Source organism: Chlorocebus sabaeus, chromosome 1 (genome assembly GCF_047675955.1).
Source record: "Chlorocebus sabaeus isolate Y175 chromosome 1, mChlSab1.0.hap1, whole genome shotgun sequence".
Lineage (NCBI taxonomy): Eukaryota > Metazoa > Chordata > Mammalia > Primates > Cercopithecidae > Chlorocebus > Chlorocebus sabaeus.
The window spans coordinates 79,421,411-79,440,061 of record NC_132904.1 but is presented as its reverse complement, the minus strand read 5'-3'; the positions used below and the strand labels follow the sequence as shown (position 1 = coordinate 79,440,061).

Below are 18,651 nucleotides of genomic sequence, written 5' to 3'. Positions count from 1 at the left end.
CAAGTACTAAATGAGGCACTTTAAATAAATTACCTGGTTAAATCCTCACAACAACCCTGTGAAGTAGTTCTAGGCCCTTTTTCACTGTGAAGGAAACTGAAAGTTGCTGTGTTCAATCACTTGCCAAAGCTCATCCAGCTTTGTTTTAGTTACTAAGTGATAAAGCCAGCTTTCTATTATGGCCTAACTACAAATCCCATGTTTGTTTTTCTACATTACACTGCTCCTTAAGAAGTCACATAGTTGCCACTGGTTCACATTAGAGTTAATTGAGCAGACTCTATGTGTATCTGACTGGGCCTTCAAAATTTCCATGTTTTGAGTTGAACATTAGGTTGTCAGCTATTAAAATAGCAACGAGTTATTCAAGAATTTCCCCAAGTCTATATAGAAATAGGAGATACCACTACATACCTGTTAACCAGAGCTATTTTTAAAATTGTAAATGTCATTCTTTTACAAGTTCTTTCATTTGTTTTAATTTTTACTCTTTGAAAAAAAATCTGTTAAAACTTTATCTTGCATTTTACAGAAGTCTATGAATGATTTTTAAAAGGTACCTCCTTACCCCATATCACATTTCTCTGACAGTTGTTAAAGTAGGAAATGAGTATATCACCAGCTTGAGCATCGGCATCTTGCAAGGATTTCAGACCAACCAACCACTCACCAAAGAACTTGGCAGCTTTTTAATCTTGTTTTTAATACAATGGTAGGTCCACTCTGATGGCATACTTATCCAGCCAAATCTCTACAACACACTTTGCAAAATCAGTGATTAGCAAATTGGTTAGCTTTGGCATGCAGCTGTGCTTATTTGCCCGTGACAGCCTGGTGTTGATACTGGCAACAGAACATTAAGAAGGACAACTTTCGCACTATAAGAAACAGAGTCGGGTACCCTTCTGCGGGATTGTGTCTGGTGATCAGCATGTGTGACATCACCTTGACAATTCCTTGATGTATCAAGGGCTAGTTTCCTCCAGCCCTTTTATGAGGCACTACTCTGTTCATCAGGGTGGAGCCCCATAACTTAAATGACATATTCCTTGATGTATCTCCTCAAGACATTTTCTGTTTCTGTTGGAATCTCCCTTTGATTACAAGTTGGTTATTACCATCTATAGAACCACTTGTACCCAATTCAGCCAACAAAAATGCAAGGAGGCTGGGTGCAGTGACTCACTCCTGTAATCCCAGCACTTTGGGAGGCCAAGGCAAATGGCTTACTTGAGCCCAGGAGTTCAAGACCAGTCTGGGCAACATGGTGAAACCCCATCTCTAGAAAATATATAAAAATTAGTTGGCACGGTGGCATGTGCCTGCAGTCTCAGCTACTCGGGAGGCTGAGGTGGGAGGATGGCTTGAGCCCAGGAGGTGGAGGTTATAGTGAGCTGAGATTGCACCACTACACTCTAGCCTGGGCAATAGAGCCAGATATTGTCTCAAAAAACAAAAACAAAAACAAAAAAAACCAAGAAACATAAAACCAAAACAAAATAATAAAAAAAAAATGCAAGGAAATGTTTGGGCTGATTATGTAATAATTTACAGATATCCATAAAGTTGACGAAAGGAGTTTTCTTCGTTCCTACTTGGATGACCTGTGGAGGTTTCATGGTGAATTTCCTTTTCTTTCAAGCAACTGTATCTGGATTCTTTCCCCTTATGATGTTGAACACATGATCCAGCAGCTCCTCATATGTGCAGTCTCTTTCTGAGCCTACCTTGCAGGGCCTATCTGATTACTGAATGAGACAGCATCGTCTTTTTGCTGTCTTCATCTTCTAGAGCTCTATCTTTTTTTTTTTTTTTTTTTTTTTTTGAGACAGAGTCTTGCTCTGTCACTCAGGCTGGAGTGCAGTGGCACGATCTTGGCTCACTGCAACCTCTGCCTCCCAGGTTCACACCATTCTCCTGCCTCAGCCTCCCAAATTACTCCCAAGTAATTTTTTGTATGTTTAGTAGAGACAGGGTTTCAACCATGTTAGCCAGGATAGTCTCGATCTCCTGACCTCGTGAGCCGCGTGACTCGGCCTCCCAAAGTGCTGGGATTACAGGCATGAGCCACCACTCCCGGCTAGAGCTGTGTCTTTAGTATTCCATCCTCATCTGGGAACTTGACATTCTTCTTTTTATTGCCAAGCATAATGTCAAGGTCCTCCTCTGGTTCATCTGGTTCTTGAACATCACTTTCAATCTTAAGATCCTTTACAACTTCTTCAGCTTTATCAATATCAAATATCCTTTTTTTTCCTCCTTTTTCTTCTGAATAAAGAAATTCAGGTCATCTAGAACATCAGAAATGTCTTTTTTCCTACTTTCATCTTCATTGGCTTCTACATCTTTGTCCTCAGCTGGCTCCGGTTCCTCTTCTTGGGCTAGTTTTTCTCTGTTTGTGTATCCCCTTCCTCATCTAACATAAAGGGGTTTTTCTTTTTCTTCTTGCTCATAGTAGGATCAAAAACCGTCTCATCCCCAGACATGGCTGTGGCTCAAGTGGGCTCAGCACATGGGAACTCGGACAGGTCAGCCCCAGGCCCCTGGCAGCATTGCTGCTCCTGACAGTACCTCTCCGACCACTGTACTCTACAAATTCTTTTAAATAAGAGTCAAATTTGGCCTTTGGTATGTAGTCAAAAGTTTTTAGGGATGAGGAGAGCTGTTTGCCTGTACGTTGACTCTGAGTTTAGGCTGGTAGCACTGCCCACTTTGCAAAAAAAGATCTCTGACTCATTAGACTCATTCTATTCTCTCTTTTAATTTTTAATTTTTATTTTTATTTTAAGTTCCGGGGTACATGTGCAGGATGTGCAGGTTTGTTACCTAGGTAAATGTGTGCCATGGTGGTTTGCTGCACCTATCAACCCATCACCTAGATATTAAATCCAGCATGCATTAGCTATTTTTCTTTTTCTTTTGAGATGGAGTTTTGCTCTTTTTGTGCAGGCTGGAGTGCAATGGCACAGTTTTGGCTCACTGCAACCTCCGCCTCCTGGGTTCAAGCTATTCTTGCCTCAGCTTCCCAAGTAGCTGGGACTACAGCTCACCTGGCTAATTTTTGTATTTTTAGTAGAGATGGAGTTTCACCATGTTGGCCAGGCTGGTCTCAAACTCCTGACCTCAGGTGATCCGCCCGCCTCGGCCTCCCAAAGTGCTGAGATTACAGGCGTGAGCCACTGCACCTGGCCTTAGCTATTTTTCTTATTGCTCTCTTTCCCCCAACTCCATCCACTGACAGGCCCCAGTGTGTGTTTTTTCCCTCCCTGTATCTGTGTGTTCTTGTTGTTCAGCTCCCACTTAAAAATGAGAACACGCAGTGTTTGGTTTTCCGTTCCTGCGTTAGTTTGCTGAAGATAATGGCTTCCAGCTCCATCCATGTCCCTGGAAAGGACATGATCTCATTCCTTGTTATGGCTACATAGTATTCCACCCAGCAGGATACCTTTCCCCAAATATAAGGCAAGACACTTTAGTGGAAAACTTAAAACTACTTTTTGTTTAATTTCCTTCCGTTGTGTTCCTTGTTCTCAAAAGGATTCTTCAAAACTATACTCTTCAGCTCAGTCTTACAAAGTGATAGTTAAGCAAATAAGTCTGCTTAGGATGTTTAAGGAAACTGTGCCAAATTTAGGTTATTTGAAATCAGGAAAACTTGAAAGAAATGAGAGGGTTGAAAAAGACCTAAACATAAGCCTTTGAGTTTGTCTTAGTCCACTAGTGCTGCTATAGCAAAAAACCTGAGACAGGGTAATATATAAACAGCACAAATATATTGCTTACAGTCATGGAGGCTGGGAAGCCCAAGATGAGAATGCTGGTAGGTTTGGTATCTGGTGAGGGCCCAGTCTCTGCTTTCAAGATGGCACCTTAAGGCAGCATCCTCACATGGCGGGAGGTGGAAGGCCAAAAAGGGACCTAAGCTAGTTTCCTCCAGCCCTTTTGTAAGTATTTTAGTTATCCATTGCTTTTTTATGTTATCTTTCTCAGGCTGTCAAAATGATAATCATCATCACCATCATTATCATCATTGGAGAAGGGGGCATATTTTGTGAGAAAAGTCAGTGGGTAGGAATTAGAGCTCCATGTAAGAAACTTTTAGCTCAGTGTAAGAAAGGACTTTCAGGAAGAGCTGTTCAAAGGTAGAGTGAGCTGTCTTGAGTAAAATTTCGTAAGCTTTTTTGATTCCCAGTTTTATCCTTTGTGAAGTGAGAAGAAGAATACCACTCACCCCATAAAGTTGTTGTGGTGCATCAAAAGGGCTCATCAAAGTACTTGGCCCAGATCCGGCAAATATCTACACTCAAAATATATTTGTTGAATGAATAAATGAAAGTACACTCTTCACCTTGCCCTTTATGTTCTAGCCACAGGGAACTGTATACTTATCTCTGAATGTCCTTTCTCATCCTCTTTTTCCTTTTTCCTTAAGTCTCATACCTTCTCCAAGAAATATTCCGTAAGGGAGGATAGGTTTCTACCTCCCGCTTACTTCTAGTAGCACCTATAAGTACCGCTTGTCACTCCATGTGGTAGTTATTTGTTTGTGTTTCTATCTGCCCCATGAGATTGTGAATTTATCACTAGCAGGAACTTTATCTTAACCATCTCTGTATCTTTAGCATTTGCTACAGTGACTGACACATAATGAATGCCCAGTAAATATGCCTGTTGTTGATAAGGATGATGAATGTAATACACAGCTCAGGAAGGCTTCAGAAGCATGTGAAAGTTTAAAGGCAAGACTGTGTAAAGATGCTGGTTTATCTTTTTGCAGTGGCAAGTCTACTTTTACAAAGAAATCTTTTTCTATAGTTTGCTAGGTATGAGAAATACAATGCAAAAATTTTTAAGTTATTAAAAAATTCAAAACTCTCCTACTTTTCTGAAGAAAGAGCACTCCCAAAGTAAAGGAACAGCCACAGATGTGTCTCTTCTGTGTACTTCATGGCCACTAGCTATAAAATGTTTCTGGTTGCTGAGTAAGAAGGTGTCCAAGCATAGACATGGGCAAAGACTTCATGACTAAAACACCAAAAGCAATGGCAACAAAAGCCAAAATTGACAAATGGGGTCTAATTAAACTAAAGACTTCTGCACAGCAAAATAAATTATCATCAGAGTGAACAGGCAACCTACAGAATAGGAGAAAATTTTTGCAATCTGTCATCTGACAAAGGGCTAATATCTAGACTCTACAAGGAACTTAAACAAATTTACAAGAAAAAACAACCCCATCAGGAAGTGGGCAAAGACAATTCTCAAAAGAAGACATTTATGTGGGCAACAAACATGAAAAAAGCTCATCATCACTGATGATTAGAGAAATGCAACTCAAAACCACAGTGAGATACCATCTCATGCCAGTTGGAATGGCAATTATTAAAAAGTCAGGAAACAACCGATACTGGAGAGGGTATGGAGAAATAGGAACGATTTTACGCTGTTGGTGGGTGTATAAATTAGTTCAACCATTGTGGAAGACAGCGTGGCAATTCCTCAAGGATCTAGAGCCAGAAATACCATTTAACCCAGCAATCCCATTCCTGGGTATATACTCAAAGGATTATAAATCATTCTACCATAAAGACACATGCACACGTATGTTTATTGCAGCACTATTCACAATAGCAAAGACTTGGAACCAACCCAAATGCCCATCAATGATCGACTGGATAAGGAAAATGTGGCACATATATACCATGGAATACTATGCGCCATAAAAAAGGATGAGTTCATGTCCTTTGCAGGGCCATGGATGAAACTGGAAACCATCATTCTCAGCAAACTAACACAGGAACAGAAAATCAAACACTGCATGTTCTCACTCATAAGTGTGAGTTGAACAATGAGAACACATGGACTCAGGGAGGGAAACATCACACACTGGGATCTGTCAGTGGGGCAGGGATTGGGGAGGGATAGCATTAGGAGAAAATACCTAATGTAGATGACGGGTTGATGGGTGCAGCAAACCACCGTGGCACGTGTATACCTATGTAACAGACCTGCACATTCTGCACATGTATCCCAGAACTTAAAGCATAGTTAAAAAAAAAAAAAGAAAGAAAGAAAGAAAAGAAAGTGTCCAAAGAGCCCTGTGGAAAGTATCTTAATCTTCATTTCCAGGTTTCTCTCCTTAGTCGGCCTCACATGAATCCAGATGTGATTGCTTTTCTGGTTGGGAAGTTTAATCTTTAATTGTTGGATTGGAGATTTTTCAGTTAAGGCTTTGAAGTCAGATAGACCTTGATGCCATTTTTCTTCTTCCCTGAATTTGCATGACCTTGGGCAAATTGCCAATTCATATTACTTAGGAATAATAATGAGTACCTAACAGGGTTATTTCAAGGAACAAATTATTGTGGAAATAAGCAACAGAGATTTTGTCTGTTTTGTTCACTGTGGAGTCCCGTGCCCAGTCGGTGCCTGATATATAGTAGGCACTCAGTAAACATTTGTTTACCTGTTAATAGTCTCATTACAGCAATTCTTTTTTTATTCCACAATTGTTTTTTGGGGGGAGGTTTATTTTCTTTCCCAACTTGTAGACATAATTTTACCAACAGTCATTCTCAGTTATTTTAGTATAAATCCAAAAGGGAGTCCCTGAGGAGCTGGTTAGTTTAACATCATTTCTCAGGCAAATTAATTGTTGCCAGTGACTAAGTGAAGCTCCCTGTTGGGGGAATTTTACCCAGGCATCTAGATCCTCTCATGAATGCCAGTTGTTTTTTTTTTTTGTAGATTTCCCAATGACTGGTTTAGCTTTCACACATCTAGGACCAAGAAATTCAAGTTCATGTGCATCTTAGGTCTCTCGGCAACTCCAAACACTGTTGCTAAGCCACTAGGCTATTTCAGATGACCTTTTAAATCAAATGCAGTTTGCTTATTATGTGGCTGTTGGGATAGCTTTTTTGTTTTGCAAATAATGGAGAGTTTCCTGTCTGGGTTGGGCTTGTCAATTTGGAATAATGACAAAGGTGATTTATTAATTTAAGAGAACCCAACTCCTTATGTAGTTTACTTTAAAAGTTTACCTGGTAGTTGAAAACTGAGGCTTCTATTTTACATGAGTTTTTCTTTTTGTTTTTAATAAAACCAAAAAAGTACACTTCTGGAGTGTAGGGTTTTTTTTTTCCCCAAGGATGATGTTAAGTTGCAATTGAACAGAGGACAATTTTTATTTTATTTTATTTTTTTGAAACAGAGTCTTGCTCTGTTATCCAGGCTGGATTGCAGTGGCATGATCTCAGCTCACCACAGCCTCTACCTCCCGGGTTCAAGCCATTCTCCTGCCTCAGCCTCCTAAGTAGTTGGGACTGCATGCATGCGCCACCACGCCTGGCTAATTTTTGTATTTTTAGTAGAGGCAGGGTTTCACCATGTTGGGCAGGCTGATCTCAAACTCCTGACCTCAAGTGATCCATCCATCTTGGCCTTCCGAAGTGCTGGGATTACAGGTGTGAGCCACCGTGCCTGGCCAGGACAGGCACTTTTAAATTGTATTTCAAACACACATATACTTAATGTACCTAATTTTTTTCTCACATAATTTGTACATTTACATTTTCATGATTTATTTACTTCTTGGTGGTGGTAATACTTATGCTTACAGAATATGGTAATAACTATAATGATATCACACGTTTGTGTAGTAGTTTATTTATTTTCACATATATTATTTGACTTGGGCCTCACGATAGTTCTGTCTGAGAAGGGTATTATCTTTCTTAAAAAACATTTTTTTTCTATAATCCACATGAGAATTGAGGTTCACAGGGGTCAGTAACTTACCCAAAGTCATGCAGCTACAAAAATGTACAACTTAGATCTACTGAATGAATTCATTGTTCTTTCCACTATTAACACACAGCTGAAGGTCAGTCTCTTTATGTTTGTATTAATCATTTATATGAACTTTTCTTTCCCACGTAAAAAGTACCAAAGTATTTATGAACTTGCATATGTGTATTTATAGATGTCTATGATGGGCATCCAGTATGTGGCCACAGCCAACTGGACACTTTTTAAGTTCATTCAGTAAATTTTTTGGGCCTCTTATTGTGAGCCAGGTCTGCTTCTAGGAACTTGGAGATGTAGAAATAAACAATATGGACAAAAATCTCTGCTCTCATGGAGTTCTAGTTTGAGAGATAGGAAATGAAACAAGATAGAACTTATAAATATGTTAGAAGGATATAAGTGACAAGGAGAAAAAAGTAAACCAGGAAGGGGACTGTAAAATGTCATAGAGAGGGAAAACAGTTGAAATACTTTATTAGAGTGACCAGGGAAGACTTCATCAAGGAGTGACTTTAAAAAAATGATATAGAGGAAGTAAAGGAGCTAGCCATGAAGTTGGTGGAGTAAGAGGATTAACTGAAGGCAAAGGCCTTGAAAGAGAAGTGTCCCCAGCCTATTCTTCAGGTGGAGTAAGGTCAGTGTGGCTGGAGTGGGGTTAGTAAGTGAGAGCGTAATAGGAAGTGAAATCAGGGAGGGAGCAAAGGGCCCAAATTATGTGGAAACTTGTTGGTTCTAGTAAGGACTTAGGTTTTTACTGTGAATGAGGTGGGAAAACTTGGAGCTTTTTGAGAAAAGGAATGACATTATCTGGTTCAGGTTTTAACAGGATCAAGTTGGCAGCTCTATTGATATTAAATTGCAGGGAGACAAGGGTAGAGGCAGGAAGGTCAGTTAAAAGGCTATTGTACTTGTGATAGTTTGCTAAGAATGATGGTTTCCAGCTGCATCCATGTCCCTACAAAGGACACAAACTCATCCTTTTTTATGGCTGCATAGTATTCCAGTATAATAATAATAAAAAATAAATTTATTAAAAAAAAGGCTATTGTAGTAACTCAGGCTAGAGATAATGGTGACTTACATTAGGGTTGTGCAGTGGAGGTAATGCAAAATGGTCAGATTATGGATATATTTGAAGATATAGATGACAGGATTTGTTGACAGATTGTGTGTTAAACAATGAGAAAATTAAAGAGTGAAACCAAAAAGATTAAGGAGTGACATCAAACTTTTTGACCTGAACAATGAAAAGGATAGACTTCCCATTGACAGAGATTGGGGAAGATGGCAGGAGGAGCTGGTTGGCATTTGGGAAGCATCAGGAACTGCCAAGTGTCTAATTTGACTTCCATGTAAAAATGTGAAGTTCACATTTGAACTTTGGTTCTGAAGTTTAGGGGAACAATCCTGGCTAGATACATTATTTGGTAGTCATCTATATATAGGTTGTACTTATAGTTGAGAAGTTTTTTGATGATTATGCAAATTATGGGAATAATTTCATGTCTTTGATAATGTGAGCTTGAAGACTTTTTATTTCAGGCTTTGTTGTAAACAATACCAGCAAAATGGAGTTTGTATTAAACAAATATCAGGACACACATAAAAATGTCCTATAAGTGATTTCAAGTGGTATGTAGTAAAGATATGCCAAGAGGTACCGTTCGAGGGGAAAGTGATCTAATACATACCATGGGCAGAATACTCAGATCCAGGTATTTCAGTGACAGTTTTTTCCCTGGGGAATCTGTTTCCATGAGATTAGGTAGATGAAAGGCAGACCTGGGACTAGAAGCAAAGTATGTCTGATCCCAAAGCTCATGCTCTTCTTACTTTGCAGCACACAAGAGAGCGTGAGCTGTCGACTTCCAACAGCAGTCATGGTTCCACTGAATTGCAACGTAGTATAAAATTAAGCATTGGACTAGGGTTTTTAGAGCTGTGTTTGAATCTCAGATTTGCTAAGTCAAATGATTTTGGCAAGCCTTTTAAATTCTCTGGGCATTAGTTTTCTCTTTTATAAAAGAATTGTAATTAAACCTACCTCATAGGGTTGTTACAATGAACACATGTGAAAGGCTTTGTAAACACGAATGCAATCTATGCATAATATGTTATACTAGGGAAAATTTGATTTAAATAGCATCAAGAATCAAATGCTTTGGAATAAATTTAACAAAAGAAGTGCAAGATGTATACATTGGAAACAAATTAAAAATTGCTTCCTTTAAATGGAAAGACCTCTCATGTTTATGTATTAGAACAACTAATACTATTAAGGTGACTATTACTCCTCAAGTTGATCCACAGATTCAATGTGATCTCTATCGAATTTCCAGCTGGCCTTTTTTTAAAAAAAAAAAAAATTAGAAATTGACAAGCTGATCCTGAAATTCATATAGGAATATATGGGACCCAAAATAGCCAAAACAATCTTGAAAAGGAAGAACGAACTTGAAGAACTCACACTTCCTGATTTCCAACTTATTACAAAGCTACAGTCAATACAGTGTGATACTGGCATAAGGATAGACATATAGACAAGTGGAAGAGAATCAAGTGTCCAGAAGTCAAACCTTACATGTATGGCTTATTGATTTTCAACAAAAGTAGCAAGACAATTCATTGAGAAAAGAAGTTTTTTCAACAAATGATGATGGGAAAACTGGAGATCCGCATGCAGAAGAATGAGGTTGGCTCCCTATTTCATACCATAACAAGAAAAATCAACTCAGAATAGATCAAAGGCTTAAATGTAAGGGCTAAAATGATAAATCTCATAAAGGAAAACATAGGAATAAATCTTCATGACCGTGGGTTAGACAGCAGTTTCTTGGTTACCATACCAAAAACACAAACAATGAGAAAAAATAGATAAATCAACTTCATGAAAATGAAAAACTTGTGCTGCAAATGATACTATCAAGAAAGTTAGAAGATAGTCTACAGAATGGGAGAAAATATTTGCAAGTCATATATTTAATAAGTATCCAGAATAGGTAAGGCTTTGTAAACAATACCAGCAAAACGGAGTTTGCATTAAACAAATATCAGAACACACATAAAAATGTTCTGTAAGTTATTTCAAGTGGTATGTGGATAAAGATATGCCAAGAGGTGCCATACAAGGGGAAAGTGATCTAATGTTTGCAATGGGCTGAGTACTTAGATCCAGGTATTTCAGTGCCAGTTTTTTCCCTTAGGAATCTGTTTCCATGAGATCAGGTAGATGAGAGGCAGACCTGAGACTGGAACCAAAGTGTGTCTGATCCCAAAGCTCATGCTTTTCTTAGTCTGCAACACACAAGTTAAGAGAGTGTGAGCTCTCAGTCAAAAATAAAAAGATACATAACTCTAGTTTAAAAATGAGCAAAGATATGACTGGGCATTTTCCCAAAGAAGATATAAAAATGGCCAGTCAGCACATAAGATGTTTAAACACCATCAGTCTCTTGGGAAATGCAAATTAAAACCATAGTGAAATATCGTTTAATACTTACTAGCCTAGGATGTCTAAAATAGACAGATAATAATAAGTGTTGAAGATGTAGAGAAAGTGGAACCCTCAAATGTTGGTACGGGGAATATAAAATGGTGTAGCCCCTTTGGAAAGTAGTCTGGCAGCTAATCAATAGGCTGTTACCATATGTCCTAGAAATTCCTAAGTATATGCCTAAGAGAAGTGAAATCATACATCCACACAAAAACTTGTATGTGAATGTTCAAAGGAGCAATACTCATTAGCCAAAAAGTGCAAACAATACAAATGTGCATCAAATGATGAAGAGATAAATAAAATATGATGTATTCGTACAATGAAATATTATTTGGCAATAAAAAGGAACATGTACTGATTCATGCCGCAACATGGGTGAAACTTGAAAACATTACACTGGGTGAAAGAGACCTGTTCCAAAAGACCACCTACTATTTAATTCCATTTGTATGAAATGTCCAGAATAGGCAAATCTATAGATTCAGAAAATAGACTCATGGTTTCCTGGGGCTGAGAGCAAGGCAGGAAGGTGGGGAATGACTGCTAATGAGTATCGGTTTCTATTTGGGGTGATGAAAATGTTCTAAAATGGATTGTGGTGCTGGTTGCACAACTCTGAGTATACTAAAAACCATTGAATTGTGTATTTTAAATGGACAAATTCTGTGGTAGATGAATTATATCTCAACAAAACTATTCAGAAATATTATTAGGGATGCTGTCTGTGGTTGTATTGGATTTTTTACTCAGTTAAACTAAATACTCAGTTTTAGTGACTGATTATCTTTACATTATTCTGAATTGTGTTGTGTGAACCAGTCGAGACTAATAACCTAGTAGCATTTCCTTAACTTTAAAGCTAATGTAAAATGAAGATTTTTGTGTAATGCCCAAATTTTTGGATTCCAGATCCCGGTGACATTTTTCAGATCTATATCCTGTTTCCCAAAGTACTGTACTGTATTGGATAAAAAATGCAGCCTCCTCCTTTACTCCCTCCCTCCCTTTCTTCTTTCCTCCCTCCCTCCCTCCCTTTCTTCTTTCCTCCCTTTCTCCCTTCCTCCCTTCCTTAAGAAAATGGGGTTTCACCATGTTTCCCAGGCTAGCTGGGCTCAAGTGATTCACCATCTTGGCCTCCAAAGAGCAAAGATTACAGGCATGAGCCACTGTGCCCGGCCTGTTATCTCCATTTTACAGATGAGGAAACTGAGTCAGGTAACTTGCATTATGTAACTTTTGAATGATGAAATCAGGATTGAAATTCAGGTTTCTAAATTTCATATCCCAGTACAATCTAGGTTGATTTATGGGAACACCTCCTTCAATCATCTCTGGTTCCTTTTTTTTTTTTTTTTTTGCACCTGGTTGCAGGAATATTGCAAAACTCCAGTATGAATCATCTCTCCATATGATAAATTAGGTCCTCAGATCAAATCCCCCAGGTTACAAGTTTATAATTTTAGGTGTTAAACATATAATAGGTTTCTCGTAGCTTATCTGAGTGTCAGTATGAAAAACTAACACCTTTATTTTTTCTTCTTTTTTTTTACTTGCAGCAATGGTGAACTAGACCCCTGGTCAGGAGGTGGAGTAACTAAGGATATCACAGACACTCTGGTTGCAGTCACCATCTCAGAGGGGGCCCACCACTTAGATCTGCGTGCCAAGAATGCCTTAGATCCCACGTCTGTGCTGTTAGCCCGTGCCTTGGAAGTCAGACATATGAAGAATTGGATCAGAGATTTCTATGACCGTGCAGGAAAGCAGCACTGAGAAACTTTTGATTGTTTTCAGTTTCTTCTTTTATGTTCTCACCACCACATTCCCATTCACTTTGGTTTTCTACATGTAATTACCTTCTCTTGTTTATCATTAGATTTGATGGGCCAAGGTTGAGATAGAATAGAGGGTGATGACGGTAAGAGCAACTGTCCCATGAATGTGATTTCCTGGGTTCTCACTGTCTTCGCACCATGTCTAGGAAGAATCTTCTTGATAACTCTCCCACACCATCAGTGGCCTTCATAACTGGAGCAGAGCTCCTGATTGCTTTTCATAAGAGGGAGAGTTACTTTCTTTGTATCTCTGCAAGCAGAGATTTCTCTTTGGCTTTGAGGTTGAAGTCTCTTTAGCCCATTTGTAAGTCCCCATCCCTACCCTACACAAAGTAAAAGCAGAAGATAGATTTAAAAAATGATGTAATTGCAGCTGGTAGGATGTCTGGTGCCAATCCAGGAAGTGAGAGCCATTTCTTTTGTACTGGATTTAATGACTTTGAACTGTGCTGTAAATAAAGAATACAGCTGGACCTTATACCTGTGTATTGCTTCTGAAGCTCACTCTGGCTCCGGCTGTTGGGAATGCTGTGTGCACTGGGCTTAGCTGGTTTTGGAAAGTCCTTTAATTTTTTCTCTTCCACTTGGCAGCTTTTCTTAGTTCTGGGATGTTGGCCACTGTGGTACTGCCAGTAAGAAATCTGGCCTTTTTCTGCTCCATTTCTCTTTGTTTCTAAGGTCAGTTTTGTGGTAATTTGGTTGAATTCTGCCAGTTTAGGAAAATGACTCTGTTTTGTCTTTTTAAATCTGAGCAAGCTTTATGCTGTAGTCACTAATTATATTTCAGTAAGAAGCCTTTAAAAATTGATGAATCAGCTGTTCCCAAAGTAGAATATAGTAATATTCAGCTTTTAAATTTTTACAATTTTATTTTCTGATAGTTGTTACTGCTGTCATTAAAACCAGAAGTGTTAGACACTAACAGGCAGGTGCACGAGAACTTTTCTGTATGACTTCCAAAAGACAAGCTGACTAATTCATGCAGGCAGCATATTTGACATTAATAAATGGCCAAGCCATTCCTATTTCCAAGGGGTTGGCTTCTTTCAAGCAGTTCTTACACTGAGACCTTTCTTCAGAAGGGCTTTTCTAGGATAACAAATAGGGTTGGATCAAAACCTTTCAGGGACACAGAGAGACAGAGAGAGACAGACTAACAGTTTCTACTCTGTTGAAAGATTTCTTCCTCCTTGTTTCTTTTCATTTTCTCTCAATAATTTTTTTTCTTCACACTGCCTTGGGAACATTTTCTGCTTTTAAAAAACTGTACCTTGAGCTTGATCATTTTTAAGGCACTTTTTTTTTTTTTTTTAAGTATAGATATAGAGTTCGTTCTTGGGATGGAAGGCTGAAATATTTCCTTCACTTTCCCTGGCATCTGGGAGATACAGGAAAATCTTTGTCTTATTTTGGAAGGCTTTAGTTCTCATTGTAATGAGTTGTCTATCAAAGCATTTGGTTACTATTTTTGTTTCAGCATCAGAGAACAATCTCTTTGGGTGGGAATTTAAGGGCCAAAACAATACTGGGTTTTTTTCTTTGTCAACTAAGAAATTATATAATGCAGGGTTTATGGGCTTAATAGAGGATATTCTTACAATTTATTTTACAATTTTAGGGGTTTTTTCCTTGTGTCAAATCTTTAAAATACTTTGCCATTTTATTTAATATTGATTGTTTAGATGAGTTACATTATTCTGAAGAAACAAACTGCAAAAAATAGAATTTTTTGGCAAGCATAATTGTATCCTATTACTGTACGCATTTTAGGGATATAGATAGCAGTCTTAATTGAAGTGAGTACAGTTATAATATGCTAAAGTTTAATTTTAAAATGAAAAAGAATTGGAGTGTCAGATAAGCCTTATTATTTAAAGCATCCCTCTAATAAAACTGCACTTTTTACCGACAGGGAAAGAGAGACATGGAGACTTGAGTGCTTTCTATTTTTATTTTTTTCAGCTCCCAAGAGCTTAGAAAGAATTTCTCCTAAAGAAATTTAGGAAAACCTTCTTAGGGAATCTGTAGCGCCAAGAGGTTATCCAGAGGAGCTAGTGTCTAAGCCAGCATTGTAGAAGGCGAAGGCCCCTGAGATATCCAGTTCAACTGCATCATTTTGTAAGGGATAGAATTGTAGCCTAGAGAGAAGGAACTTGTCTAAGGCCTCACAACTCCTTTTTGGCAAAATTGCGACAGAACTGGGCTCCTTTTTGGCAGATTTTGTTTGTTTGCTTCATTTTACTCGTACAGTTTTATTTTTGTTTGGATTCAAGCAACAAAAGCCCACAAAACCAGCTTAAGGAAAAGAAATTTTTTGAAACTGCAAGATCAGCTCCAGGACTTGGGTTACTAGGAATCATGGGGAACTAGAACTGGGGTCTGGAAAGTCATTAAAATCAGTACTGCTGTGTTCTGTTTCACTTTCAACAGAGGTGACCTGTTGTCAGACTGGTTTGGATTTGTTCGTCAGATGTCTACAGTTTGGTAGGCAGTCTAAAGCGTGCATCAGAATTACCCAAAAGGGCTTGTAAAAATGCTGATTCCTGAGCCCCGTCCCAGAGTTTCTAACATGTCTTGGGATGGATCTTGGGAAGTTGCATTTCTAACAAGTTCCCAGGTGATGCTGGAGCATCCCACTTTGAGAGCCCCTAGTTGAAAGAATCCGGAATTTGAATTTGAATTCAGTTCATCTTACTTCTGTCATCCTGCCTGACTCATTTGAGTGTGGGAGCCCTGCCTAGTGCATCTCTTCCCGTGACTGCTTTATTCTCCCCCTACAGACCAGCTTCCTTTTCTGTACTCACAAGGCCCATAAGGACTTCTTAGAATGGTGTCCTCAACCCCCTGAGGGAGCAATGCTTCACAAATGCACAACTCTCAGGTGGTTAGGGAAGGACAGGGCCATGAAAACATGGTTACAAAAGTGTACTTCTTAGGACTGGGGAAGCAGTTCAGGCAACTCAATCACATGACATCTATCACACAGTGTTTCTTGGAGCACAGGTATCCAACAAAATGCCAATAACTTGTGTAGTAGAAAGACCTATACCCATAGTTGAACAAGTGTGGAAAATAATGGGACAAATGAAGTTGAATAGTTGCTTTGTTTATCTGTAAATAGTATGTGACTCTCTGAAATGGTGATGAGAATACAACTCTTTCTTTTCTTTTTTTTTGGAGACGGAGTCTCGCTCTGTCGCCCAGGCTGGAGTGCAGTGGTGTGATCTCTGCTCACTGCAAGCTTCGCCTCCCGGGTTCACGCCATTCTCCTGCGTCAGCCCCCAGAGTAGCTGGGACTGCAGGCACCCGCCACCACGCCCAGCTAATTTATTTATTTTTTTTAGTACAGACGTGGTTTCACCATGTTAGCAAGGATGGTCTCCATCTCCTGACCTCGTGATCCACCTGCCTCAGCCTCCCAAAGTGTTGGGATTATGGGCGTGAGCCACTGTGACTGGCCAACTTTTTCTGTTCTTAACAGAGCATCTCCTAGGCATAAGGCATTGGTCTAAAACCTGAAAAATGCAATGGTGAAAAAGCAGACACAGCACCTAATTTAATAAGGTTTATGTTCTGGTGGGAGAAAGACACGAAATGTCAATTATACAGTGAATTGGTACAACTATAAATGTTATGAAGAGTTGAGGCTATTAGGACATTAATTGCAATTTAATAGGAAAATAGAGATTAATTGCTAAATGTTCTAATCTAATGGCCTCGACTCGTCATAACACTAAATGTTAAATGTTTAGCATTTAGACAATGTGAGGTAGTCTGGGGGAATAGCAGTGTCTTTTTGATATGCTACATTTTAGCTGTGATCTAAATGATGAATGGGAGCTATACTAGGAAGAGGAGTGCAGAAAATGACATGTACAAAAGCCCTGAGTGTAGCATATTCAAGGAACTTGAAGAAGGCCACTGCAATGGGAAGGCAAACAACCACAGAGAATGTGACATAAGATGAATATGAAGACATGGGCAGGGGGAATGCTCATTCAAGTAGAATTATACAGATGAAAAACCTTTGATGGGCTTTAATCGGGGGAGTGATACGAACAGATTTTCATTTAAAAGGACTACTCTGGCTATAGAGTAGAGTATGCATTGTAGGGTACAAGCAAGTAAGGTAGGAGACCCCAGTCACAGTTGTCAAGTTAAGAGAAGAAGGTACGTTTGACTAGAGTGGTAGAGATAGAGACAAGGAGAAGTGGAAAAATTGGAGAAAGATTTAGTAAGTCAATGGAATTTGACTCAGTCTGTGCTGGAGAGTCATGGTGAGTAGATGGCAATCAAAGCATGGGCTCAAGGAGCTGGTGTTTGGGAAACATACTTCAGGAGCTCATTGTGTAGTGTCCTTACCCTGATACTTCTTAAAGAAATACCCAAACATCCTAATTCCTCTACATATGACTCCACTGATCCAAGACACCACTTGAGCCCCACTACAGCCTTTCCTTAAATTAATTCTCTGGACTCATTTCCCATTTTTACTGCCACCCTTCACTTTCCTAATAACCCTGCACTTTGGCTATATCAAACTCATCGTTCTGAAATACTGCTCTTCTGTTTAAAATTTCTTTCTCAGCACCAACCTCCAATATGTTTTTTACTGGAAAACTGCTGTGCATCATTTAAAGCCCAGAACAATTTGATTACCTTCCCTCTGAAGTCTTTCCCAGCTTTCCTAAAGGAAGTAATTCCTTGTCTGTCCTCTCACAGAACCAGGTTTACACTTAGTGTGTGAGCCTAATGTAAACTCCACCAAGGTGGGGATTTTCTGTCTTCTTTTGTAGCACTGTAAACAGTACCTGACCACCTCTAATTTGGTATACATATCCTAAGTTATAATACTTTGCTTAGTGTTCTCACCCTGTTTTTAGGAAAGCGAAACTCTCTGAAGACAAGGACTATGTCTTATTCCTTCTAATAATCAGCATTTAGCACAGGTCCTGGCAGCCAGGACTCAGTAGGCCCTCCATACATTTATATTTAATGAATACATTTTAGGGCAGAAAGGTCAAGATTTCTGTTGATCTCTTTGTATAGCCATGTACCTTTCAGAGCTCTGATGTGCCCATGTGACCTCGTGCCCTTGGCTTCCCTGGATTTTGAAAAGGGGATCTCCAGTACTCAGTACCTCTGGAACTTGGACTTTCTGATTTACCCTCAGTTGAACTGCATGTGCCCGACTCCCTCTTCCACTCTATCAAGCAGGAACTCTCTGTCAAGGTAGTTGCATGTAATTTTGCCTTGATGTTAGGTGGGAACATAACATTGAACACAGCCATTCAAGGAGTCAAAGAACGAGTTGGGGCTCGGCATAGTAGCTTACACCTATAACCCCAGCACTTTGGAAGGCTGAGGCGGGAGGATCATTTGAGCCCAGGAGTTCCAGACCAGCCTGGGCAATATCGTGTATCGCCTTGCAAAAAATTTCTTTAAAAAAATTAGTTGAGCATGGTGGTGCATGCCTGTAGTCCCAGTTAGCCAAGAGGCTGAAGTGGGAGG

At 39.2% G+C, this 18,651-nt stretch overlaps 1 protein-coding gene across 2 annotated transcripts in view; it reads left to right on the top strand.

The window, feature by feature from the left end:
- PRCP (prolylcarboxypeptidase) overlaps positions 1-13,618 on the top strand; it is an 81,552-nt gene extending 67,934 nt beyond the window's left edge. For both annotated transcript variants that reach the window (XM_008020302.3, XM_008020304.3), the window contains exon 9: positions 12,862-13,618. In XM_008020302.3, the coding sequence (XP_008018493.2) occupies positions 12,862-13,078 (217 nt within the window). In that variant the 3' untranslated portion in view covers positions 13,079-13,618. The remainder of the gene's footprint in view (positions 1-12,861) is intronic.
- The last annotated feature ends 5,033 nt before the right edge of the window (positions 13,619-18,651 follow it).